This window comes from Stegodyphus dumicola, chromosome 4 (assembly GCF_044657685.1).
Source record: "Stegodyphus dumicola isolate Sdum_Otavi_A_Nest chromosome 4, ASM4465768v1".
NCBI lineage: Eukaryota > Metazoa > Arthropoda > Arachnida > Araneae > Eresidae > Stegodyphus > Stegodyphus dumicola.
This window is the reverse complement of record NC_140771.1, coordinates 210,539,919-210,567,458: the sequence shown is the minus strand read 5'-3', so window position 1 is coordinate 210,567,458 and position 27,540 is coordinate 210,539,919. Positions and strand designations below refer to the sequence as shown.

The 27,540-nt window shown below is 33.9% G+C and overlaps 1 protein-coding gene across 2 annotated transcripts in view; it reads right to left on the bottom strand.

The window, feature by feature from the left end:
- Positions 1-21,027, bottom strand: part of Mon1 (vacuolar fusion protein MON1 homolog) — a 53,849-nt gene extending 32,822 nt beyond the window's left edge. The window contains exons 1-2 of one of the 2 annotated variants that reach the window (XR_015040869.1): positions 20,543-21,027; positions 8,436-8,587 (exon numbers count right to left, since the gene is read on the bottom strand). Coding sequence is in view for 1 of the 2 variants with exons in the window: in XM_085815941.1 (XP_085672067.1) it covers positions 8,436-8,587; positions 20,543-20,851 (461 nt within the window). In the remaining variant the exon portion in view is untranslated. The remainder of the gene's footprint in view (positions 1-8,435; positions 8,588-20,542) is intronic. The other variant, XM_085815941.1, reaches the window with a different exon arrangement.
- Between the last annotated feature and the right edge of the window lie 6,513 nt (positions 21,028-27,540).

The window sequence follows — 27,540 nt, the reverse complement described above, 5'->3', positions numbered from 1 at the left end:
GTTGTATTGCATTTTTTGACGAATCGTCAACGCTTCTGAGAACATAATATTATACATCTTTTCTTCTGTATATTTATTACAAATTTTACGCACTTCATGTTCATTCACGCATTGCATTATGTGGCACCAATCTCGCATTCCTCCATTAACAAAAGTATTTTTGTTAGAGTTGTTGGAATAAAGTAAACAAATGAAGCAGAATAATTCGTCTGTCTCTTTACAGAAACTCAACCATTTTCCCCATTACTTCCATTAGGAAGGTAGAACACTAGATTGGGAAGAAAAGGCAAATATTTTGAAGCTGAAGGTTGGCAAGGATGTTTGCTAATAAAGTCCTATCAATCTTGAGCTGCTGTTGGTCATACAAAATAGAATGGATATGAAAATATATATATACAAAATAGAATGGATAGAAAAAAGCCAATGGATATGAAAAGGACAATGATGATGCGCTTGTTGTTGCTACGGTAATATTTTCTGGTTGTGTCCGTTGTTAGTAGCACCGAATTGTCCTCACATGTGTTTGATATTTCAGCTTCAAATGTTTTTGAAATGGTGGCCTCTTCTTGTGTTTGCGCAGTAATTGTCGTGAGGAAAGGCTCTGGTTTTTTATCCAGGATACACATCCGTGATTTCTTAGCAATGTTTGCAGAATCCTTTATTAGTTTTTATCTCTTTTTTCGAAGTTTCTGTGTACTTCTTTTGATTTTTCATTTATCCATTCTACCTGTCTAAAAATAAATGTAAAAAAATTGAACTGCAATATTTTTTGTCAACTTACATTATTCAGTGACACGGTAAAATTCACTAGAGAATCTTTTTTAATTGCAGTTATAATGCAATATTTTCAGTTTCACACTTAAATTAGAACGCGATAGTGTAGTTTCATAAGTCTACTTTCCGACTATCGACGCTGTCGACTATACTCTGCCCCTACCCTACAGCTACCGTATCTCATGCGAATTTAAGCGCAATATGCGGTCCCTGAATCCATGTCTTTCACACACACAGGGCTGTCTCGCCAAGTCATCTGTGTCGTTTCGAACGTTCCAGTTTCTTGATCAACCTGAAATTGCTCCAGCCCTATCCGCCACTGACAGTCTGGGTAGGGATCATGCAAGACACTTGCACACCACTCCATGTGTTTGACACTGGTTTTGTGAATGCCCAGAGGTACAGGCAGGAGATTGCAGTCCTATGTGCAACTTTTCAGGGGTGCTATTGGCTCCGAGTTCATTTTTATGAATGACAATGCATGACCAAATATGACGCAATTGATTGGTTATTATCTGCAAAGCGAGGATATTCAACAAATGGATCGACCAGATAAATCTCCCGACATTAATCCTATTGAACATGCTTGGGTTGCTCTTAGGAGGACTATTGCAATATGTCAACCCTCAACCAGAGCCATTCAGGAGTTAAAACTTCTATGGTGGAGAAGTGGGTGCAACTGCCACAGGCACCCTGAACTCTCTTGTTAACAGTATGGCTACTCATTGTGCATGCTATCTGTCAGAGGCAACTAACACATTTTCACCTCAAGTTTGGACAGCATTGCACTTTTGGCCATAACTCTTGCTAATGAATGGCATTTTCATTGTTCATTTCATTGTACATATTATTGTCATACAATAAGCTATATCCATGCCTAATTTCATTTATTTCTATCCAGTATTTCTTGAGATAAATGGGGAAAAGTGGTCCATCTCTTAATTTTGTCCACCAGTGTATATGTCGGCACCTCAACCAGAGCGAATTTTGCAGTTTTTAGAGAGAAATGCAATCAGCCTTTATTTACTTATTTAGTTTTAATTTATAAATATAAAAAATTACTTTTTTTTCAAGTTCTGGTACTTCTCAATATTTTCTCTCTGTTTTCTTATTTATCCAACACATTAAAAAATAATCTAAACCTAAATAAATGTATATGCATTTTTTAGTTTTGGAAAGTATGAGGGTGATTGCTCATCTAGCAAAGGCGAAAGGGATGAATGGTGCAAAAAAGGTTGAAAACTGCTTGATACAGTACAAAATCCAAGATCTGGACTTGTCGGGACTTCTGCGATTCCAGATTTGGGATTTTTCTGGATATTAGATCATCAGTTTAAATCTACTAAGATGGCTTGTATTTATGAAATAATAAAGCATTTATGATCTAAAGGGTATCAAAATTTAAAAAGAAAGCTTAATATTTATTTGTTTACTTCATTAAACATTTCCTTCAAGTTGTTTAAGTTGCTTTGTTTTTTGTGCTAATACTTTCTCTTTAATTCTGTAGACAGACATAATTTCTGTAAAATCCTAGTATATGGCATCGCCTTGGTGCGATTTTGCAAATTGTAGCCCACATCAAAATGACTCGTTTACTGCTCATCATAAATGTCGTGTTTACAGCTCATAATAATGTCGCCAAATCCCGTGTCTATACTATGATTAAACCAAAATTTCTTGTTCAGTTACAAAATTCCATTGTTGAAATCCTGTAATTGCTGTATCTAGAATTCTAACTAACTGGTCACTCAATTTTTTTTTCACTTTCAGTAACCTCTCAGTCACTTTCTTCACTACCAGTAGCGGTATTTTCTGGATCTAGAACCATGCTACAGATTTTGCCATCCATTAATTGATTGATGATTGAGAAGCATTGTCATCACAATGAAAGATTTCTTTTATATCATCTTCATATATTACTGCTTCTCCACATTTTTGCAATATCCGAAAACCTTCAGATCAAGGCTATCATCATAAAATTTAGCCAATGTTCACATAAAATTTAGCCAATATTATCATATCATTATCATAAAATTTAGCCAATGTTCATGAAATTGACAACTAATGTAGAAAAAAGAGATAGAGGGCGCTGCGCCACCCGTATGTTTAGCTAATTAAGAGTTTTCAGCAGAGAGGGTTGAGAGGTTGATGAGAGTGATTGAGAGTGGCATAAACTAGATACTCTGTAATCTGTACTATATAATACACTGACTACCAATAAGTATTTGGACACCTGTGATAGAAAAGAAAAACTAACTTTATTCAAAATCAATAGTTGGTAGAGCCTCTACTAGAGGTAATTACAGCGTGGACCCTCTGGGGCATACTTTCCACAAGTCTTTGTATGACAGCTAGTGGTATTTTCTTCCACTCAGCTTGGAGAAGATATAGAAGTTCCTTCACCAATTTTGCACGGGTAGTGCACCCCTGAATTCGGCGATGCAACTCGTGCCAGAGGTTCTCGATAGGGTTCAGGTCTGGACTCTGGGCAGGCCAGTCCATTCAATGAACTCCATTACAACCATACCAAGCCTTGGTTAACATCGAAACATGACAACTGGCATTGTCGTCCTGAAAGTAACAGGGGTCCAACCTGTAAAACTGCCACAGCGTAGGAAGCACATTGTCTTCCAAAATAGTGCAGTAGACATCAGAGTTGAGCTTACCATGAATGGAGACCAAGGGTCCCAGCCCATACCAAGAGAAACACCCCCAGACCATAATTCCACCTCTGCCGAACTTCACTGTTTGCACAATGCATTCTGGCAGTAGACGTTCTCCAGGTAGACGCCAGACCCAGACTCTGCCATCCGAATGGTAAAGGGTGAACCTTGATTCGTCACTCCAAAGAACCTGTTTCCACTGATCTACAGTCCAATTTCTATGTGCTTTGCACCACATTAACCGGTTGGACTTTGTGATCAAAGGCTTATGGGCAGCAGCAAGACCATGAAAACCAAGCAGATGTGCTTCCTTACAGATGATATTCATTGAAACAATACTCCCAGATGCCTGTTGAAACTCCTTGCGGATGAGGGCCATCAGTTGGGTGCGGTTCTTCCGAATTTCTCTGGACAGCACTCGTTGGTCTCTATCTCCCAGTTTCGTTGGTCTGCCGACTCAGGGCACGTTCCGACAATCACCGCTCACCTTCCACTTCTTAATCGCATAGGCTACTGTTGATTTTGGGTACTTCAGATCGCTAAATATGCCCCTTAAGGATCGGCCACATTTGTGATACCCGATAAGTATACCTTTCTCGAAATCAGAGAGTTCTGAACTGCAAGGCATCTTGCATGCGACTAAAGCCGATGCTGTTTCCTACACGATATATACCGGCGGAGTCCATGATGTACCTTAGGACCGCAAATATCGTCATTTGCATAGGTGTCCAAATACTTATTGGTAGTCAGTGTATTTGTACATAGGCTTCTCTTCATTAAATAGATTTAGTTAAAGGAAAGTGTCTTTGTTTGGCCAATAGAACACAAGAACCACCGATAATAGAAGATTAAGTAAGTTATTACAACTAAAGACAAGTTGTTCCGCTATATTTTATGTTGCTTCTATTGTGCACTGAGACAATTAAGCCCAATTTTGTATTAGTTTAATTATTTATCATACTTATGCCTATTTTTTGCACATGCTTAATGTTTATCCGAGTCCTGAATAAATAAATTCCCACAGATACTTAAGGCTTATTGAGGGCTGGTGCCTAATGCAGTCTCTGTGGCTCCTAAATTCTACTCCCAATCCCTCCACCGCCATCTGCCACTCGGTGGGTTCTGAGTTGGTTAATAATAGCTCTGGCACTGGTTCTGAGTTGATGTTAATAACAAATCAGCTATTCCTTATTCAAATAGTACTAAATGTATCTTTTGGCCAATGAGTATCATTAACAAAATTTATTTTTAGCATATGGAAGAAATGTTTGTTAAATTTTTCCTATCAAAATTTTTTAGCTCATTATCTGTAATAATCGCCAAGCGCAATGTCAACATAAAAGATTACCATATGCTTTGTTGTTCAATTGCTAATATAAAAGAAATTGTTTAAGCGTTGCTACATGAGACATTACTCAAGTTGTCATGTGTTGATAAACAAGCGGTGATGAAAACAAAATATAATAAATAATGATTCGCCAGGTTGTAGTCAGGGATATAAAATATTAGCAGACATAAAACCAATGATGTATTTATGTGGAATGTTTCGGTTTGATATACAGAAATACAGCTACGGAGCCAAATTATTGATCAAACAAATTTATGCCAAAATGATTGATTTTTCAATAACGAGGTATTTTGTTTAGTGCCGAAGTGAAATTAAGAATCAGGACTCTCCACATGCACTGGGGAGGGGAGTCAAATGCGCATTCATAAACCACACACACAAAAAAAAAATTTTTTTAATTAAAAATTAATAAATAAATAAAGTTGGTGATAGCTTTGAGGTCCAGATTTTAGATCATTCCGGATATTGAACATCCGGATCTCGGACTTTGTACTATATATATGTAGTATTTTAGGTGCGTAGTAAGAGAGATAGATGCAAAATCCAGTAACTTCCAGATGTGGCTGTTTAAAACACAACTTTGTTCCATGGTAATTCACATCGGATCAATTTTGTAGACAAGGCATTTATCTAATCATTGTTAAACACGTTGATTTTTATATAGACTGGTTTTAAAAATATGACATAGGCATCTTAGACAACAAAGAATAGCATAAGCAGCACAAAGTTGCTTGCAAGGTAGAAGCCAGGTAAAGGAATGACGTAGTTGTTTTGCAAAGAGTATTTACACTAAGTATGATGCAAGAGTTCAGCTAACCTGTGATTGGTTAATTTTAGGTTACTATGTAATGTATAAAGATCTCGAATTTGGAAGAACTGATGAATGTAGGGGGGGGAGAACATAAAATGAATAGTTAATTTTGAGGTCATCGCCAATCGTTTCTTAAGATAGCCACTGCATTTTGTTATATCTTACATGGCTGTGCTATTACTGTAACAAGATGACTTGATGAAAGAAAGTTGCAATGGACTGACAATGGTTCTTTGCATTATAACTTGAAGAGAATTTATTGCGTACTTAGAAAGATGACACTAGAAGACAGACATGGTTGCTGATTTAGAAAACATAATTTTATTCCTTGATAACGCACATCATCACTATGGGTGCACTATGCCCCCCCCAATTTTATACAGATTACATATTCTTTACCATTTCAGATAACATGACAGTTTAACGTCCAGATGTTGGGTTCAGACTTCGTGGATAAGTGTGCATGAACCCAACATGTGTCCCCTTGCCGCTAGCCACTAAGAGTGTACTTTTCTAATTTCATCCTTTAAAAAGATGTTATCTGTATAAAAGTGGAGGAGGTGCATAGCACACCTATAGTAATGATGTGCATTATCAAAGAATAAAATTATGTTTTCTAAATTAGCAGTCACATCTGTCTTCTAGGGTCATCCTTCTAACCACACAGTAAATTCTCTTCAAATTATAATGCAGAGAACTATCGTCAATCCGTTGCAATTTTCTTTCACCAAGTCATCTTATTACAATAATGGCACAGTCTTATTACATACATATTAATTCAAGAACACAAAATTTAAAACGAAAACGAAACTGCCACTTAAATATTTGACGGTCAACCTATTATCTTCGCGAAACAAGTTAAATGAGTGAAACACAAATTAAAGAAAGATACCAAATTAAAAACCAAAATTATATTTCAACTAGAAAAAATGGGAAATAGTACAGATAAAACCAAAACAATAAAAATTTTGTTAATCTCCTCTGTTTAATGCTTCAGTGTATATAATATATATATTACCGTGAAAGACCGAAATTGGAGAATGTCAACTTTCACCGGAGAATATCAACATTGACCAAATACGTCGTTGAAAGACTGAATATTTCATTACATTCTTGTATACACTCAAAAGTCGTTAATTCGGACACCCATAACCCGGAATGATCTATAATCCATACCTCAAAGCTAAAAACTTTCTGCGCATGCATGGCGTTCACGCATGCGCATAGGCATTTACGCCTGTGCGTAAGACCTTTACGGCTGCAAATATGCATGTGCGCATGCGCATAATACGTTTATGCATGCGCGTTTAATGTATAACGGATGGTATAAGCTAAGCTAAAATTATCTAATTCAGTTAATGTTGTAGATTGCGTTGTTCCTTAATCTTCGAATTGGATCCGGCTTATTATTTTTTGCAGACTGTTAGAGCAATTTTATAAAAGTAAGCTTGAACTCTTGATTATGTCAAATAGAATTTCCGATATATATTTACTAATATCTAAAGGACCTACAAAGCGAAAGTATGTTTCGTAGTCCATTAAACAGAAAGTGGAATTGCTGCAAAAAATGGATAAAGGCATATCCTTTGATTATCTAATCATTCCGAAATATATTTATCAATTTCATGCTGCTCTGCGGGGAGAGGAAAACGACGCGGCGCGCAATGAATTGGAAGTTGATCTGTCAGCACTATCCTTATCTTAAGGGCAGATGTTTTTATTTTATTTAGCTTATAATTCCTTACTAAATGTAGTATTTCATCTCGATGTACTCCGTCTTTGATATGATTTAAATTAAGTTCCTCGTCATTACAATTCGGTTCTGATAGTGAAGAAAGTGACACCGAGGTTATTGAAAACGAAAAAATTTCCATTGACAAATTAGTCGGTATTCTCGAAACAGCAATTATAGGACTTGAACAGCGGAACTTTGTAACTAAACAAGAAATTATGTCTGTTTAATAGAATTAAAGAGAAAGTATTATCACATGAAACGAAGCAACTTAAACAACTTACATTGAAAGAAATGTTTAATAAAGTAAACAAATAAATATTTAGCTTTTACTTTTTGTAAATTTTGATATCCTTTAGATGATAATTGCTGTTTATTTCATAAATTACTGTTTCATATTTTTAATTTTATAATTTCTGCATGCCAACTTACCAGATTTAAACTGATGATCTATAATCCGGAAAAATCGATAATCTGGAATCGTCAAAGTCCCGACGAGTCTGGATTAATGACTTTTGACTGTATTTGGACCCTCACTGGTGTATGTCGACAATTACAGATATGCTCTGGTGAAAGTCGAAAAGAGAGGTCATAAAGTGCCATAATAGTTAAAGTTGTTGCAATAAATAAGATTTGAATCACATAATTTAGTAAGTTTTTTAATACTGTTATTTTATTTACTCATTTAGAACGTACTGTATAATTAAGTAAGTTTTTAACTTCTATTATTTTCCTTTCTCATTTTGAATGTATTGTGTGTTTTAGGTTCTCATGTTCTTAAGTTCTTATTTCAAGTCTCAAGTACGTTTATTCGCGACTGAATTAATAATAATTTAATAGAAGAAAGTATAATATTGTTATATGTTCAACATTCACCATTAGTACATGGTGAATGTCAACATTGACCGGTGTAAGTCAGAAATAAGAGTATTTGGAAAATATTTCGGACATACACCAAGAGACTATGTGAATGTTGACATTCACCGGTGAAAGTCGACATTCTCCAGATTTCGGTCTTTCACCGTAACATATATATAAATTATTGCCATAAATATATGCAAGTTAATCAAATGTATAAAGAAACCGAACATAATGAAATATAAATACCGAGAATATATGGGCTTGCCAGCTTCACTTAGCACAAAAATATGGTTGTCTTGTTGTTTCCAAATTGGATCATTCAACTCATTACCATCTTCTTTGTCCAAGTCTCCAGTTATTTGTTCAGCTTCAATAGTAACCATTTCATTCTTAGATTCCTTTAAAAGAAAACAGATCAATGTTAATATTTTAATAAAATATTTAAATGTGTACTAAAATTTAAGCAACAGTCAAAAATACATATAAAAAATCTACTTTAAAATCCTTACTTAATTCACATGATTTTTGTGATGTGCTGCATATCATTAATGCTACTTTGTGTAATTCTTCCATATATTGCGGAGCTATGTATTTTTTAACAAATATTAAAAAAATAAAAAAATAAAAAAAATCTGAAATGTTTCAGATTTTAAATTACGTCCAAAGGGGCGTTTTTTAACATTTTGTGTGTTACCTTTCTTTAATAAATATCATGTTCCTCGCACTTAAACCATAAGATCCAGTGCAACAGCAATATCGCAAAATAGTTTTAAAACGAGCATATCTTTAGAATTTCCGATACAGAGACTCACACGCTGGAGATAAAAATGTTTTTTCTGCACAACGTTGCCATTGCTCGCTTTGAAATCCTTGAGATTGTTAATCAAAAATTCGTCAAAGTTTTAAAAAATAGGAAATCGATCATAAAACAAATTTCAAATTTCAAATTTGGTCTTCCACATGCTCATATTCATTGGAGGATTAAGTTATTCAAAATTCGATGACTCTATGTACCGTTGTTTTATCACAATACGAGAAATATACATACATTTATGCAGATTTTTCCTTATTTAATTTCTTCAAATATAATGCAGGACTCTAACATTTTGTGGCAACAGTTTGAAAAGTGAACCGACATTTATGAGTCCGACGCAAAATGCCAAAACGAAACTAATAGTCCTTCGGGATTCAAATCCCTTTGGACTAATCAGAGCAAAGTAGTTTAAAATTCAAAGAACTGAAAGAATATATCAATAATTTAATGCACAAACTGTCTTTATCAATTAAAGCTACAATAGAATTTGAAAAATTACATTTTTGAGAACTTGTATTGGATTCAGAAAGTGTTATTATTTAAAGCTGGTATTTGTAAGCATTCCTGAATTAACATCAGGCTGCTTGCATGTATCAACTATACAACATAAAAATTCTAATTATATTGCCTTTTAATACGTACATGAAAAATATTGGCTCTACTCTTATATATGCCTTAAGATCACCAAATATGGCGATATGTATTCTGCACTGGTTTTGGGGACGATGTTGTTTGTTTGGCAACCTTTTAGACGTTGAAACTTAACTCAGGTTTTGAACATTTATTTGTGAATCATACTAATACTATCAATTTTGTGGATAGTGAGTCTGCCTGTAATATAAATATCATAGAGAGTATGTGGCGGCATGTTACAGTTACGTTCTGCTGTCCGAAGATGTATCCATTATGGTAAGTGGATTTTATTTTATTGTTTTTATTTTGCAGAATGTTATGTTCATAATTTATTTTAGTTACTTTAGTTTATTTTGTTGATTTGTGCCCAATGCCTAGATTATGCAATTCATAGATGTTTTTTTAAGTTTAAACAGAATGCTGTGTACATGGTATTCTTTGAAATTTATTGTTGTTTTGTTAATTTATTTAAGTGAGGTGTGCGTAGTTCGTGGATTCCTTTGCTGCTGAGATTGTACAATTTGTAAATTTTTTTAAGTTAAAACATATCTGTACATGTGTACATGGATTCTTGTCACATGTATATGAGTACATGGATTCTTGTCAAATATTTTTGGTTAAAAACTTTATGTTTTTGCTATCTAAATTTTTTGTTTCTGTTTCGGATTTTTAACATAAATTGTGTGTCCAAAACGTGGTTTTTGCTTTTGCGAAAACCGCGTTTTTGGAGAAATTTTAGGCTTAAAGTTCGAAATGTAGACAAAATATTTAGATAGTAATATGGCACCATGTAGTTTCTCGCCAAAAATATTTAGCAAGAAATTTGTCGCCAAGCGAGGACAAACATTTCTTTCAATGCGCGCATGCGTAAAGCATACATTACACATAATCGAAATTAGAAAATTGCAACCAGAAAACTATTTGATGTGTATTTGTGATATTTATAATGAATTTGATTTAAATCATATCAAAGACAGAGTACATCGAGATGAAATACTACATTTAGTAATGAATTATGAGCCGAATAAAATAAAAACATCTGCCCTGAAGATAAGGATAGTGCTGACAGATCAATTTCCAGTTCTTTGCTCTCCGCGACGTTCCCCTCCCCCGCAGAGCAGCGTGAATTTGATAAACAGATTTCAGAATGGTTAGAGAAACAAAAAATATGCCTTTATCAATTTTTTAAAGCAATTCCACTTTTTGTTTGATCGACATCAAAACATGCTTTCACTTTGTAGATCCTTTGGTAACTCCATCATCGGATTAGTAAATATATATCAGTGATTCTATTTGACATATTCGAAAGTTCTAGCTTACTTTTATAAAATTGCTCTAACAGTCTGCAAAAAATAATAAGCCGGATCCAATTCGAAGATTAAGGAACAACACAATCTGCAACATTAACTGAAATAGATAATTAGACAATTTTAGCTTAGCTTATACCGTCCGTTATACATTAAAAGCGCATGCGTGCACGTTCATGCGCATGTGTAAAGGTATTAAGTATTACGTGCATGCGTAAATGCATATGCGCATGCGCGAACGCATTATGTGTTGACGCATAAGCAGAAAGTTTGTAGCTTTGAGGTCCGCATTATAGATCCTTCCGGATTATGGGCGTCCGCATTTACAACTTTTAACTGCAGTAACTTTTAGGCACGATTTATAACTTCTTTCAAGTTTCCAGAAATATATGGAATAATAGCAATTAAAAAAACAATATGTAACACAATACTTAGTTCATATCAGTTTCTTTATTCATTGAAATGAGCCCTTTCTTTGGTCTCTTAAAGTTTTTAAAGATTCTTCTTTATTATTATGGTCCCTGTTATTTAAACTATGTCAAGATTACTGCCAAGTTTTATCTAAGTTCAGAATTTACATAGCAAACATGTTTACATCTTAATGTCTAAAAATGTCACATCCATTCCTCTGCCCAACAGTAAATACACTGCTGTATTGAAACAAATGAATCAGTTGTAAGCATGTATGTTTTTTTCTTGTTTGCAACTTTTCATGCTACACCTCCAAATGCTCTTGTTGATGGCCACTTTGGCACATTCAAATAAAATGTAAGGTAAAATGACTCTTTTTAAAAAAAAAAAAAGTTTTAACGTAGAAAAGGGTGTCCCTTAAACTGGCACCAAATATCGAAGCTGGTAGTGGTTTTCTGGTAATTCAGAATGGATTGTTTCCCCAATGTTACGGCAGCCTAACTATTTACAAAGTTTATTTACAACATATTAGCATTTTAAATTACTCTCAAAATGAAAGTTCAAAACTATTATTACCAACTCAGTCGGTTCTAAAACAAAGTGCAACAGAGTTGCCACAAAAAAAATATGCAAAATCAAATTATGCACTTCAGCGCTTTTTAACAGCCAAATCGGCAGTCACAACAGTTGTCGAGATTGATGAGAACAAGTTAGGCAAAAATTAAGTGTAACAGGGGTAAATGGGTGTGTGTGTGATTAAGGCAAAGCCTCGAGGGCTATCGGCCTAAGGGGAGGAACGCCTTCGTGGAGGATTTTCTAAGGGAAACTGGCTCGTATACACGTTACACATGGGGAAAACTATGAAAACGCCCATGCCGCCAGCCCGTTCGTAGGATTCAGACCGAACTACCAGTGTTGAGCGACTTTACCGCTCAGCAGCTGGTGGGCCATGGGGGTGAAAGGAAAGTGGGTGTTCGGTGGTATTGAGAGGGAATGGAAGATGAGTGTCGACTCAAATTGAACTGTGCTTTTGGAATAGGAATTTTTGTAAAGAAGTGTGTGGCTGTACATGTAAAAAAGAGTGAAATGATTAGTGGTCTTAGTATGGTTAAGAAGATTGATGAGGGCAAGTTCAGCAAAAGAATGGATAATACAGGTAGAAGGGCAAATAGAAAGTGGATGTTTGATACTGTTAAAAGAGGGAGTGGAAGGCTTTTTTATTGTTGTTGTGGAAGATCTCATGAAACAAACTTTTCAAGAGACGAATTCTCAAAAACTCCTACCTGAAACCACAATTATCTCAACCTGCTAGATAGCCTATCATCAGTAATTGCCGAAGCAATGATAGCATGTGCTTAACCACTTCTTATGATATATGTAAGTGGTACAGTACAAAGTCTGCAATCCAGACGTCCATTATCCGGAATGATCTATAATCTATAATGATTGACTGTGAGTAACTATGGTAGGAATTACTGGCCCTTTGGGAATAGTTAACAATATATATCAGCAAATTAGCAATAATACTAAACACCACCGTATAGAACTTATTTTCTCCACCTTATTTGGGATTGTAATTGAAGCCAACTTTTATTCCTGCACTTTTTACACACACTAAATGGAAATAGAAGAATAAAATTAGGCGATTCAGATTGTCTGCTGAAGCTTTTGTTCCCATAGTTATGAGGGAGGTTGGGCAGCAGAAAATAACTTTGAAGGGTAAAAGTATATTTACAGGTACCCATTGGCGAAACTTGGCGATTTTGGGTGGTACATGGATACAAGTTTGTGCAATTCTTCAACTTGTTATTTTGGCTTGTGTAGCGGCTACACAAAGCCAAAATAAAGAGACAAAGAACTACCCAAACTCAGTATCCATGTACACATTCACATATTTTCACTTAAAAAAACCATCCTAGAATTGCACAAAAATGGCACTGCGCACTCCCTTGATTTTATCCATGTACACATCAACCTATTTTCACTTAAAAAAACATCAGAGAATTGCACAAACTAGGCTTTGCGCACTCCCTTGACTTTGTCCATGTACACATTGAATTACATTCACTTAAAAAATCAAAGGAGCAACCAAAAATATATATATATATATATATATATATATATACGAGGGCTATCCAGAAAGTAGATTACGTTTTGGAATAAAAAAATAAACAAAGTATAGGAAACAAATTTTATTATATACAGATGAAAGCCACACTCAAATACTACTTTTCTACATAGTCACCATACAAATTAAGGCATTTATCGTAGCGATGTACGAGCTTGGAAATTCCTTCGTCGAAAAATTCGGCCGCCTGCGCCTTGCCGACATTGTTTGCATGCATTTCTTGGGTTTTTGGGGAGAACTTGTGTGCCCCCACTGCATTGATTGCAATTTCGTTTCACAGTTCACATGTTTCACCCATGTTTCGTCACCAGTAACGATGCGATCGAGTAAAGAGTCACCATCCTTATGGTAAGCGTCCAAAAAGTTCAACGCTGCAGCCATTCGCTGATTTTTGTGGTCCTCTGTCAAGATTTTTGGAATCCATCTTGCACAAAACTTGTGGTAACCAAGCTTTTCGCTGATGATTTCGTGCAACAAACTTCGCGAAATTTGTGGAAAACTCAAAGAAAGTTCCGTTATTGTGAAATTTCGATTTTCACGGACTTTAGCATCGACTTTTTCGAGAAGTTCGGCGGTCACTATGCTGGGTCTCCCACTTCGATCTTCGTCGTGAACATTGGTTCGGCCATTTTGAAATCTTATGACCCACTGACGCACTCCACCTTCAGTGATAATATTGTCCCCATACATTTCACGAAGCTGCCGATAGATTTCTATCGGTTTACAGTTTTTTGCAGTCAGAAACCTTATTACTGAGCGCACCTCGCAGCTCGCGGGATTTTCAATTAACGCAGACATTTCAAACCGTCACAGTATCTGAACGGAGCACAGCACGAACCTCTCACTAGCACGGCTAGATGCAGACTGAGCTGCACAACGCTCTGACCCCAAGATGGCCGCGCTAGCCCCGCCCCTAGCGGACACAGACGGAAACGTAATCTACTTCCTGGATGGCCCTCGTATATAATCTCAATAAACTACATTTTAAATCAAACAATGAAATAACATAAAGAAGGAAATTAATCTTTGCACTACACAAAGGAAATATTCACTTACCTTATTTACAAATTAACACGTCTTCAGTCAAACAAAATCCCTTAACAACATTGAAAAACTTCCTAAAATTATCTGGGTTTCCTTCCTACAAACAGGGCACCTAATAATGGCTACTACGTAAACCTTCATTTACACACCAGTCAAATGCTCTTTTCTCCTTTCTTTCCAAATTGTACAGAAACTTCAAATTAATCTTACCACATTCAGCCATTTTAGAGTCTAAACCACAAAACAAGCAATATACTTCCTAACCAACACATACACACAACAAGCCCTTACAAATTTACCACAAAGCATGCAACCGATTACATTATAATAGGGTTTCCATAACATTCAATTACCCAGGCTACCATAAATGAAACAATAACTTGGCGATGAATGAAACAACAACTTCGCGATAATACAACGGGTACCCTTTGAAGCTATTAAAGTACTAATAGATTATAATATGAGTTAATAGCTAAACCGGTTGATCTTTACAATATGGTAACTGGTAGTTTGGCGACATTTTGGAGGCGATAAAGGTTACTACCTGGGACTTTGGTAATAATGTGAGCAGTAGTCAGTTCCGATTACGTATTATTTTGTATGAGGGAAATGAGAGATCATGGGATATGTCATGTGATATTAATGGACGAATTACGGTTCTTTAATCGGAAAAGGGGGGAAATCGGGAAAAAATCTGGAAATTTTGTATTTGGCTTTATTCTGTGTTGCGTGAAACAGTGTTCATGAATTTTTTGATCCCATGGCCGTAACTAAAGTGAATTCGAAATGGGTATTTATGTATGTATTAATTTAATGTATGTGCTCATTTATATTTTAAGTAGTGTTTTTGAATTTAATTATATTTTAATTAAATGATAGTTATTTTGTGAATTTTATGTTTGTAGGAATTTGGTATACGTTTTAGTTGAAGTAAACGTGCATGGAAATAATTTAAATATCTGACACTAAGTATTTGTAATTGTTGCGGTATGAATTCGTTGGTGACGTGTATAATGTAATAGATAATTTAGAGGTAAAAGTTTTTGGATATTTTATTTATTTTATATGTGGAAATGTTCATATTTGGAAAGGGTAAATACTTTTTCGCGATCAGGTAATTTCATATATGTTCTTTTTACCGGGTTTAATGATTCAGAAATTTGTCATGTATTTTCGTGAAATTTTTCTAATTTATGAGAAAAAAGCAGTGTACATGGATATAGTGAAGAGTGTGCGCAATGCCATTTTTGTGCAATTCTGGGATGTTTTTTTAAGTAAAAATAAGTCGGCGTGTACATGGTTTATGTGTATGTGTTATTTTGAAAAACGCGTAAGGAGTATGGTATTGTGCACTTTTTCCCAATTTTGCAGTGAATATTTGTCATGATTAAGCAGTTTTGTTAGATAAAATTTCTAGCATAAGTGTAATTCGGCTAGTAGATTGTTGGAAGAAGTGTTCAGTAGATAAAAAGAAAAGAAACGTGCCTTTACTTCGTGAAGACAAAATGGCGGCGGGAAAAAAAAATAAAGGGTTGCTGTAGGAGAGTTGGTCGCCAAATTTTCGCCAAAAAAACGCCAAGTTACCATAATGTAAAGATCAACCGCTAAACCTTCAACACATACAGAATTTCTTTTAATAACTTTGTATTTTAACTACTATGTACAATGAAATTTTCAAGGAAATATAAAAAGTTTTTTTTTATGAATCTTTTGCAACAATTGCTGACGAATTATTTTAGTATTTAGCATTCTTTAGCATCTTTCCGAGTTATAAAAAGGATAATAAACAGTTTTTAAAATCCAAGTTTTTAAATTTACCCAGAAAATGAGGTAAAAAATAACATCATATACCAAAAGTTACTTAAAAACTAAAAAAAGAAGAAGAATATAATTTTCTCAAAAAGTAATACCTTACAGTTTGTTTATTTTCATGATTATGACATCAAATATCTTTCTGAAAACTTTAACTTAATATAAAATTTTTAAAAAATTCAGATTAAAATATTCATATATCATTTTATGTTTGATCAGATGGCCTTGCAGATCACAAAATACACGATGAAACGGAGAAAAATGTTACTGCTGCAATTAAAAGAAAAATATTAATAATTGTAATAGACTCTAGAGGTATATTTCAACACTTACAGCCATACATTCAACATAATTTTATTACTGGATAACGAAATTCTTTAGATGCATAATTTGATCTACACATCATAATGGAAGCAATATACATCCTTCAATTTTTGGGAGGATGACAGATAGAAGAGAGCAGCAGCATGTTACTTTGATGAAGGCAAGCAGGATAGTGCACGGCACATTCAGAAGAAATAGAGGAAAAATAAAGAAATTTTAGTTACATGGATTAATTTTGAAATGGTGCAGTTTAAACTGATATGTTATAAATAGTTACTATTTTTCAGAAAGAAAGGGGAAGTACCCAAATTAAAATGAGGACTATAAGGAAGCTGATCTTTACTGTTATCCCCTTGGTTTCTGTCTGAAAAAAATCGCCAAGTGGTATTAGTTATTTGTGAAATCTGGAAGCCCGCTGCATGAAATAGGTTTTTTTGGTAACCCTAATGTTGATAATGTTGGCAAAACTAGCCTTGGGATTTTTTTTTTTTTTTTTTTTTTTTTTTTTTTTTTTTAAGTTTTTGACATTAAAAAGGGGTTATTTGGCTGATCTTTAGAATATGGTAACTGGTAGTTTGGCGATATTTTGGAGGCGATAAAGGTTACTACCTGGGACTTTGGTAATAATGTGAGCAGTACACAGTTCCGATTACGCATTATTTTGTGTGAGGGAAATGAGAGATCATGGGATATGTCATGTGATATTAATGGACGAATTACGGTTCTTTAATCAGAAAAGGGGGGAAATCGGGAAAAAATCTGGAAATTTTGTATTTGGCTTTATTCTGTGTTGTGTGAAACAGTGTTCGTTAATTTTGGATCCCATGGCCCTAACTAAAGTGAATTCGAAATGGGTATTTAGTGGGATTGAAACAGGTAGTAATAAGTGTTTCTTTAAGGTTGTGCGAGATAGAAGTAAAGATGTTTTATTAAGTTATTTATTTTACCTGGTACCTTGCTTTGAACTATACGTATGATTTTAAAGATCCTGAAACAGGCGCACATACGCTTGCTTTTTATTTAGCGGATGAAATAATAAAAGTTTATCGGACACGTAATCAAGGTTCTGAAGAAGATTAGGTAAGTTAGTATTTTTAATTATTTGAGGATATTATTTTTATGCATTGTTCTAAATGCAAGGTGGAAGTAAAGTAATTTGGTATTATTGGGAAAGTTGTTATTAGCAATGATTTAGTTTAAAGTAATTAGAATTGTAAGCTAATTTTTATTAATTTAATGTATGTGCTTATTAATATTTTAAGTAGTGTTTTTGAATTTAATTATATTTTAATTAAATGACAGTTATTTTGTGAATTTTATGTTTGTAGGAATTTGGTATACATTTTAGTTGAAGTAAACGTGCATGGAAAAAATTTAAATATTTGATACTAAGTATTTGTAATGTTTGCGGTATGAATTCGTTGGTAACATATATAATATAATAGATAATTTAGAGGTAAAAGTTTTTGGATATTTTATTTATTTTATACGTGGAAATGTTCATATTTGGAAAGGGTATATACTTTTTCGTTATTAGGTAATTTCATATATGTTCTTTTTAACGGGTTTAAAGATTCAGAAAATTGTCATGCATTTTCGTGAAATTTTTCTAATTTATGAGAAAAAAGGAGTGTACATGGATATGGTGAAGAGTGCGCGCAATGCCATTTTTGTGCAATTCTGGGATTTTTTTTTTAAGTAAAAATAAGTCGACGTGTACATGGTTTAGTGATATTTTAATTAAATGATAGTTATTTTGTGAATTTTATGTTTGTAGGAATTTGGTATACGTTTTAGTTGAAGTAAACGTGCATGGAAATAATTTAAATATTTCACACTAAGTATTTGTTATGTTTGCGGTATGAATTCGTTGGTGACGTTTAGAATATAATAGATGATTTAGAGGTAAAAGTTTTTGATATTTTATTTATTTTATATGTGGAAATGTTCATATTTGGAAAGGGTATATACTTTTTCGCGATCAGGTAATTTCATATATGTTCTTTTTACCGGGTTTAAAGATTCAGAAAATTGTCATGTATTTTCGTGAAATTTTTCTAATTTATATGAAAAAAGCAGTGTATGTGGATATAGTGAAGAGTGTGCGCAATGCCATTTTTATGTAATTGTGGGATGTTTTTTTTAAGTAAAAATAAGTCCACGTGTACATGGTTTATGTGTATGTGTTATTTTGAAAAACGCGTAAGGAGTATGGTATTGTGCACTTTTTTCTAATTTTGCAGTGAATATTTGTCATGATTAAGCAGTTTTGTTAGATAAAATTTCTAGCATAAGTGTAATTCGGCTAGTAGATTGTTGGAAGAAGTGTTCAGTAGATAAAAAGAAAAGAAACGTGCCTTTACTTCGTGAAGACAAAATGGCGGCGGGAAAAAAAAATAGAGGGTTGCTGTAGGAGAGTTGGTCGCCAAATTTTCGCCAAAAAAACGCCAAGTTACCATAATGTAAAGATCAACCGGTTATTTCTGTGAATATCACCAAACATGTGATAAATTTAGATTTTGGCTATTTTTTGTAATAGTAATCCTTTTCGTATGGGTCCCGCTTTAGTTTTCAGTTGCTGTGTTTCCTTGCACGTGCATGGTATGGTCTTGGATTTTCAACTTGCTATTATTTTGCTGTGGGTACCATCAATTGAGTAAATAAAAGGTGATTAAGAGGATGAATGTTGATTAACAGTGGTGACCAAAATTTAATTGAATTGCTTATGTGGAGGATGGAGGAGATGGTGGTGGGAATCGTAAATGTATGCATGTGAAAAAAAGTATGTTAAAAAATTGACGTTTAATGTTTTCATATTAGGAAATATGTTATTTTTAGTTATTTGTTCATCTCTTTGTGTTAAGACATCATCGAATTTTTTCTGGTTAACATGATAGTTTTAACTTTGTTTTGGCTAAAGTACATCGCCCACTTAATTGCCGCGTTATGTTTGGCACTTTTTACAAGAGTAAGAAGAATTGGATTTTGTCAATTTTCTTTGACTTTTTAAGTGAAGATACATCGATGTGTACACATGGACAGAGTCAAGGGAGTGCGCAATGCCGAATTTGTGCCGTGCAATTCTGATTTTTTTTTAAAGTGAAAATAGGTCGATGTGTACATGGATAGCGAGTGTGCGCAATTCTTAATGTACCAAGCAGTGGGTGATTCTGCACTTTCCTTTTTGTTTTAGCTTCCTGATTTTGTTTAAGTGAAAATAGATCCATGTGTACATGGACAAAGTTAAGGCAGTGCGCAATGCCTAGATTGTGAAATTCTCCAATTTTTCTTTTAAGATAAAATAGGTCAATATATACATGAACATGGAGTTTGTGTAAGTCTTTGACTTTTTGTTTTGGTTTTGTGTAATGGGCAGAAGTATTGACACCATCTTCAAATTGGTGCCGATCCTTTCTGGTGCCTATCTTTGTGTAAAAAAAGAGACGATTCGCCAAAGAATACAGTAGAGTAAATTTTAACAATATAAGGGACTACTGCCAATTAAAATTAGAAGTTTGCTTTACATATACATAAACATAAGAAACATCAGCTAAAGCTTGACTAAAGGCATTAGTTATATTACCATAATTTTATAATGATCTGAAATTTACAATATTAGAAGGCAGATCTAAAATAGAGTAAATAATATTTGATGAACATTGTCAAGTTATGTTTACACCAACTGGTAAGGAAACAGAAAATAAAAACTGAAGTGTAACTTGAAAATTAAATTATTGAAATTTGAAAGTTAACAGCATTATTTCAGATATAACGAAATTACTAATTAAATTCTTCCTTTAAAGATTGGTAATAGATTTTAACATAATATATTAAGTAACTATACGGCTACTATAAAAAGATAGAACAATTTCATACTTACTTCATCTTTACTACTATTATCTGAGCTCTGTAAAGCCTGTTTTGGTAAGGAATCATTCAAATCAACAGCCGATACACCCTGCTCTATCTCGCTGATGCAACTGCTTTTTCTACTGAAATTTTCAAAATCTTCATTTGAAACACTCTCTTCTTCATAGGAACCCGTAGACAAAAGAATTGCAACCCTAGAAGCACCAGGTTCGAAATCTTTAGGTAATTCAATCTCGTCTTCAACAGCTGTTTTTGCAACACCATCTTCGCTACTGCTGATAGCAACATTGGACTCATTTTCCACTTTGCTAGTCGCCATAAGTTTATGAACATTTAATTTTAGCTTCTGCTAAAGGGCATGCTGAGTTGTTTATGTTCCCGCTATTCTAATTTTTTTAATCTAATTCCTCAAATTTTTCAATGAAATGAAACATTCTATTCCGATTAAAGATCGACCACCCTAACTGTAAATAACAACGAGCGCACTCGTTCATATTTTGAATATTTTTTTTTTTTTCACACCGCGATGATAGTAGCGCTGCAAAATTATGTCGGATAGAATCGTGTAGGGCCAGTGGAACAAAAAAACGCAAGCATTTTTAACATTTTTTGTTATAGCTGACGCTGTAGGTGTCTCGCACTTATAATTACTAGTAAATTTATTATTACTGTGTTAATATCTTTCTTTTTTAACGTTAGTTTGATAATTGCATCTTTGCACGTTGATTGTGGCTTCTCTAGATTCGGTTTCATTTTTAATGAATGAAAGAAACTCTTCTACACCAATTTTTTCCGTGTCAGCTCTTTTACAATTAAAATCGAGAGCAATTTCTGCAGTTAATAACTTCAATAAATTGGACAGAGTAAATGTCAGTAGCTGCCGGCTGTAACACCAAGAGAATTTTAATTTCGCAACTATCATAGAACTCTCACGATTCCTTAACATTCACAGCATTTCTTACTTGCTTCAGATTCAAAAATTTAATCATATGAGCATTAATTACTAGGTCTTGGCGACCAAAATTATCTTTTAATAAATCAATAGCTGAATTATAATTCTCTTCAGTAAGTGACAAACGGACACTAAATCCGATTAGGAGACTTCCCTTAAAACCAGTAATCGATATAGACAACTAGAGAAGCAAATGCATTTAGACAACGAAGATGAACCAGCAATTCAATTCACTTACACCCCAAAAGACAAATCAAACAAGAGTGACACTACTCCCATAAAGAGAAAACAAAACTCCAACCCCAAAACGAACAGAAATGATAAAGTGCCTATTATTGTCGTAGATGACGTTCCCCAACCGGATAAATTTTAAAAACTTAAACAAGCAAACTGGAAAAGAGGTAACTGGCACCTTAAACGGGCGCGGCACGAAATACAACCTGCAGACCCAGACTTACACCGACTCATTTGTAAAATAGTAAAAGAAACATACCTACTTATTGCCCGAAGAGAAGGTTTGAAAAGTTATAATAAGAGGCTTACTCATCACCACAGATCCAGGTACTTAAGGAAAAAAATATGTATTTAACTATTAGCAATTATGAATTTAAACTGTTGCTCATTTAATTATTTAGCACATTCAGTTATATTTCTCATAATTCGAAACTTTTATCATGTTATTCCATGAGGGGTAGGGCTATGGCGCCCAGGCACCCTGGTGGTCAAGCACCGCAGTTCAACATATTCGTCCAAACCATCACTCAAGAATTACTCGACAAACGATTCCAGGTTAACTTTAGTACATTATTAAGAAACAGAAGAAAAACAAACCAATGCCGCTATTCTTAGTACATATACCAAAATCAGAAGAAAATAAGGAATTATTCAAAATCAAACGCATTGGTTATATGAACGTATCAGTAGAATCATTACGCAAGAAACCAGTCCCTTCACAATGCTACAGATGCCAGGAATTTTTTTTACAGCTCCTTGCTCTGCACCAGAGACTGAATATGTGTCAGTTGCGGAGGCAATCATAAATCTATAGAATGCGCCCATAGCCGAGACCAACCAGCCATATGTTACCACTGCAAAGGTCCTCATTCGACTAACTTCTCTAATTGTCCGGCCAGACCATAAAACAAGCAAGCTCAATTCCAACCCAGCCCTCCACCAGCAATCAATCCCTGGACTAACAGAAGTCAAGACTTTCCTCCGCTAACGTCAAACAATAGTAATGAAAATCTCACTCAAACCTCCATTCGAAAAGAAAATACCAGCACCGCAGAATTCTCCCTATCAGACCTCTTCGACTTCTCTTCGCTAAACACAATCTGGACAATAGTGATACAAGGTCTCTAAAACATTAAAATCATGAAATAACTTCTTGACAGAATAATCGCAGTAGTCGAAATAATAGGAAAAATAGGAAATCATCTTTAATTCCAATAATTTCAGCAACAGTGCAACATAATGGAACGCAAAATGGTCTTAACGATAAAAAGGATGAATTATCCAACCTCATTATTGAAATTGAACCTGATGTAATACTCATACAAGATAATCACCTTAGACCAGCACTCAAAGTATTATATGCTAATTATAACACCTACCGTACGGATCGGGAGACAGGAAGAGGCGTTGGCAGCATCACATTTGTTAAAAGGAGCATAAAACACTCTCAAATTCCAAATCCCAGCACCACTTTTGAAAGTAATACAATAGAAATTACAGTTGAACACAAAAAATTCAAATTTTCTAGTGTTTACATCTCACCAAATAACAATTCCAGCGCACAAGAACTGATTCACCTCCTAAATTCTAATACTTCTACCATTGTCGGAGTTGTCTTTAACGCTAAACACCCCTGCTGGACCAAGGACCTGCTAACAGGAAAGGAAATTCGACTTCATTCAATCAAATAATTATAATATTCACGCCCCAGACGAGCCTTCCCATTATGGGTACAATAGTGCCTCCACAACTGACTTCTTCACTCAAATAACATTACTAAAAGATGCAATATTTCTGCAATCCCAGCCCTCTCTTCCGACCACAACCCCATTATACTTGAAATTCACATTAATAAATGGCCCCTCATTACACAGAAGTATTGGAGTACCAAATTTGATCAAATCCTTAGAAATTCTGAATAACTCCATTCAAGGAAATCCATGCATCAAAAACAAAAGATCAAAAAGTCTCAATATTTATCAACTGCATTAATTCTGCATTAAAGGACGCCACCAATACTTTTTACTCGAACAAGCCTTTCCCTCCACTGTCTGTCTATATTAGAAATAATATTAAAGAGAAAAACCGACTCCGTAAAAATGGCAAAACATCAGGGATCCATAACTCTGAATCAAACTCAATGCAAAAAGGAATCAACAGAAGAATCAAGAGCTTCAAAAACCAAAAATGGACCGCTTTCCGAAATAACCTGGCTATAGAGGATAATTCCCTGTTTGACATTTACCGCAAATTCAAGAAACTATATAAACCAATCCCACCTATCCATGGACCTAGTGGAATTTCATATACAGAAGAAGATTAAGCTAAATCTTTTACGGACTATATGGAGGATACATTCATTCTTAATCCCACTCCGTACGACAATAACCATATTCAACGGGTCAGCCTGGTGGTCAATAACCCTTAATACCCCTGCTCCGTGCAATTTCACTTTACTGACAACCCCAGTGTTGTAAATATATCACTTTCCTTAAGAAGCTCAAATGAAGCTTTAATCAACTAAATCTGCGAATAAAACAATTGTTGCATTGTAAAAACAATATTTAACCTAACATTGACTGTTGCCATTCCATATAATATAATTTTAATGCTGCCAACAATATTCAATATACCACATTCATCCATCTCAAAGATTATTAATAAGTTACATAGTCTGCCAGATAAAAAGGCTGACGTCTCTACCTTTTCGAAAGCAAAGATTCACTCTCAAGCAAGTTATCATCTGAAGTATTTTCAAAATCTTCTTGTCTGCTAGGGCACGGTAAATCACTGCCGATTTTCTTACAGTTTTCAATACGGGTTCAGGAGCTTCAGTGGCCAGACTTTCGCTCTGTTGAGCAAAAGAATCTGAAAATTGCTGGTTTTCATCCAACCCGGTAGCGTAATGGCAGACCGCACATTGAGTTGAACAGTGTTAAGCGAATTTCGCTTACTGCGCATGCTTGATGGTGTACCTTTGGCGCGGGAAGAAATATTGGCGACTAAAAGCAACCCTACGCTAGCTCATTCGTGATCTCCATGGCTGTCGAGTGATGTGTACAACTGCAATGTTGTGGAACTTTGTTTATTAGTTATTTTAACGTTCATACCGATTGCACTTGCTTATTATTCTAATATATGTTTTTCATTTTAATTTGTCTAACAGTGCATTTAATAATTGTTACCATATATTGTGCTTAATAATTCGTTATTTAGATGTAATTTGTTTACATGTTTTAATTCTCAGTAATGTAAACTGAATTTTCCCGCTTAGTTTGTTAACGTATATTCGCGCTTTTATTTCTTATTTAAAAGAATTAAATAAACAGCATTAAGGAATTGTAAAATTTCTTCAATGTTATTTGCAAACACTTGCTATATTTTTTACGTATGTCCGTGTTTCTTTGCGTATGTACGAATGTAACGTATGGTAAATTCTGAGTTGTTTTTATTCCTTAAAAGTGTAACTAATATATCCTGAATTTCAGTCTTTTTCTGAGCGAAAATTCGTACAGTTCCAAAGTGAAGTGCAGAATTTCATAAGTATAACATCTTACATTTTGAATGCAAACACTGCTTCACATTATTTCGTAATAATTATTTACATCTTCTCCATCTATGCCTGTATCAATTTTTTCATCGGGTTATTTATCAATAATTCCTGGTAGAATTAGAAATATATTATTAGAAAAGGTTTTTCCTGTATCATCTGCAAGGAACAGAAATTTAAAGCGATGAATTATTGGAATGAATTTTAGCCAGCATTTGAAGTTATTTAGATTTCTGTTGCATTAAAAATTATTTAAAAGCTGCATAGAAATATTATTTTGAAATGCAAACATTTTAAGTGCCAAAATTAAAAGTATTTAAAAGGTAGCTATTGTCATTGATGATAGATTAATTGACTTGTCAAGGGAAACAAACCAAGACTTCAGTACATAAACAATATACTTTTTATTCTGGGGGGTGAACATTGTTATTAATGGTGATATAATCAAATAAATAACAAAGAATCTGCAAGTGAAACGTATTTTACCATTTCTTTGAATTTAGATATTTTTCCGAATATTCCAAGCATTTAAAAGAAATATATTTTACATATTGTGTAACTGTGAATGTATTCGTAGTTCCGGAAGTTCTGAATATCTGCAGAAACACATATTTCGGTCTATGACTTAGCTGGCTTAGTTAAGTTAAGAAATAAATTTTTCCTTTAATATTAACAAATGATTATATATTAATAAGAAATTGGTACATTTGTAATTCCCCCCAAAAATTCTTTAAGAGTGGCAAATACGTACATAAATTTGATTCCTCCCCAGTATGTGTGACGAGTACGTTCCATTAGACTTCATGATTATTTTGTAACAGCTCTACTTATTGCCAAAATTGGGTCTTTATGCATATATATATGTATAATGCATACAACATACATGCAATTATGATAGCTGTTAATATATCATAATTGACTAAACACTACGAATACTGTTTCTCTTTCAAGACATGTACTCTCAAATGTTTTCATAACAACTTCTGTATTTATTTAGGAAAAATTCTACTGATAAAATGTGTAGTAACACACAGAAATATTTTTAAAATGGTGTTTAAGAATGCTGTTGATTTTTCAGAGACGCAGTAACAATTTAACTGGTTATAACCTTAACAGAGCAGAGATGTCAAACAGAAAAAGAAATGCTCAAATGCCAAATTAAAATATTTGATCATAAAACAAATGCAATTACAGTTAACTTATTTTCGAACTTGAAGATTGATTATCAAGTATAAGTTAATGTTTAATAAAAGAATTTCATGAAAACAACCTAAATTTGAAGTACAATGAAAATAGCTTAGTACAATGATTTTGTCAATGTATTCTTTATGTTTATTTATGGGAAATTAACAGAATGTAACCTATGTTATGAATATAAAGGTAATTTTTATTTTAAACTCTCGCTAATTAAATATAAAACAGTTACAAAAGTCTGAATATTTGGTGTAAAATTCGATTTTTCATTATTAAGATTACATGCCTTTTCCACCGATTACTTTTCTTGATTTAATAAATCTCCTTTTGGTCTTTCTTACACCTTATACGAGTTTCACCCACTTTGGTAATATATACTGTGTGAGAACTCTGGAAAACTTAAGCGACTTCTCGTTATGTTTTGGAAATTACAACAGAGGTTTGGAATAGGTGTAAAAAAAAAACTTTTATAGACTCGGACAAATTAACAGAGTGCACAGCTTGTTCATACAGAATCAGCTAGCATTTATGGCGTAAATCAAAAGTAACGAAATGAATTCACCTCATTTGAATACACTCAAAATTAGCATCCTGGCAGGAAAATGGAAAGGAAGAAAGAAAAGCTAATTATCATAAAATAGCTGGTTAATAAAAATAAATGAGAACTCTACAACCTCAATTCACTATTTTAATTTAGCCATTTTCATTTTTATGCAGCCTTTATATCGAAGTATGCATTTGTTTTGGTGTCAATAAACTTAATTCTTTCATTTTTTACCCGATTACATAACATCACATGCAACAGCTGTAAATATGAAAAACACATGCATATATCCAGTAGCATGTTAATTTCTTTTGAATATATGGTGTCTGTCATCTACAAAAGAAAACTGTAAATTCAAAATATAAGATGTGAACATAGGTCTTCTGTTGGATAATATAAGAAAGTCACACTTTCTGGTATTACTATTATTTTTTATTATTTGTAGGACCTAAGGTCCAACAAATAATTAAAAATTAAACATTGTGTAGAGAGTAAAAAGCATAACGCAGAAACTTGTTGAAAAATTAACATGTA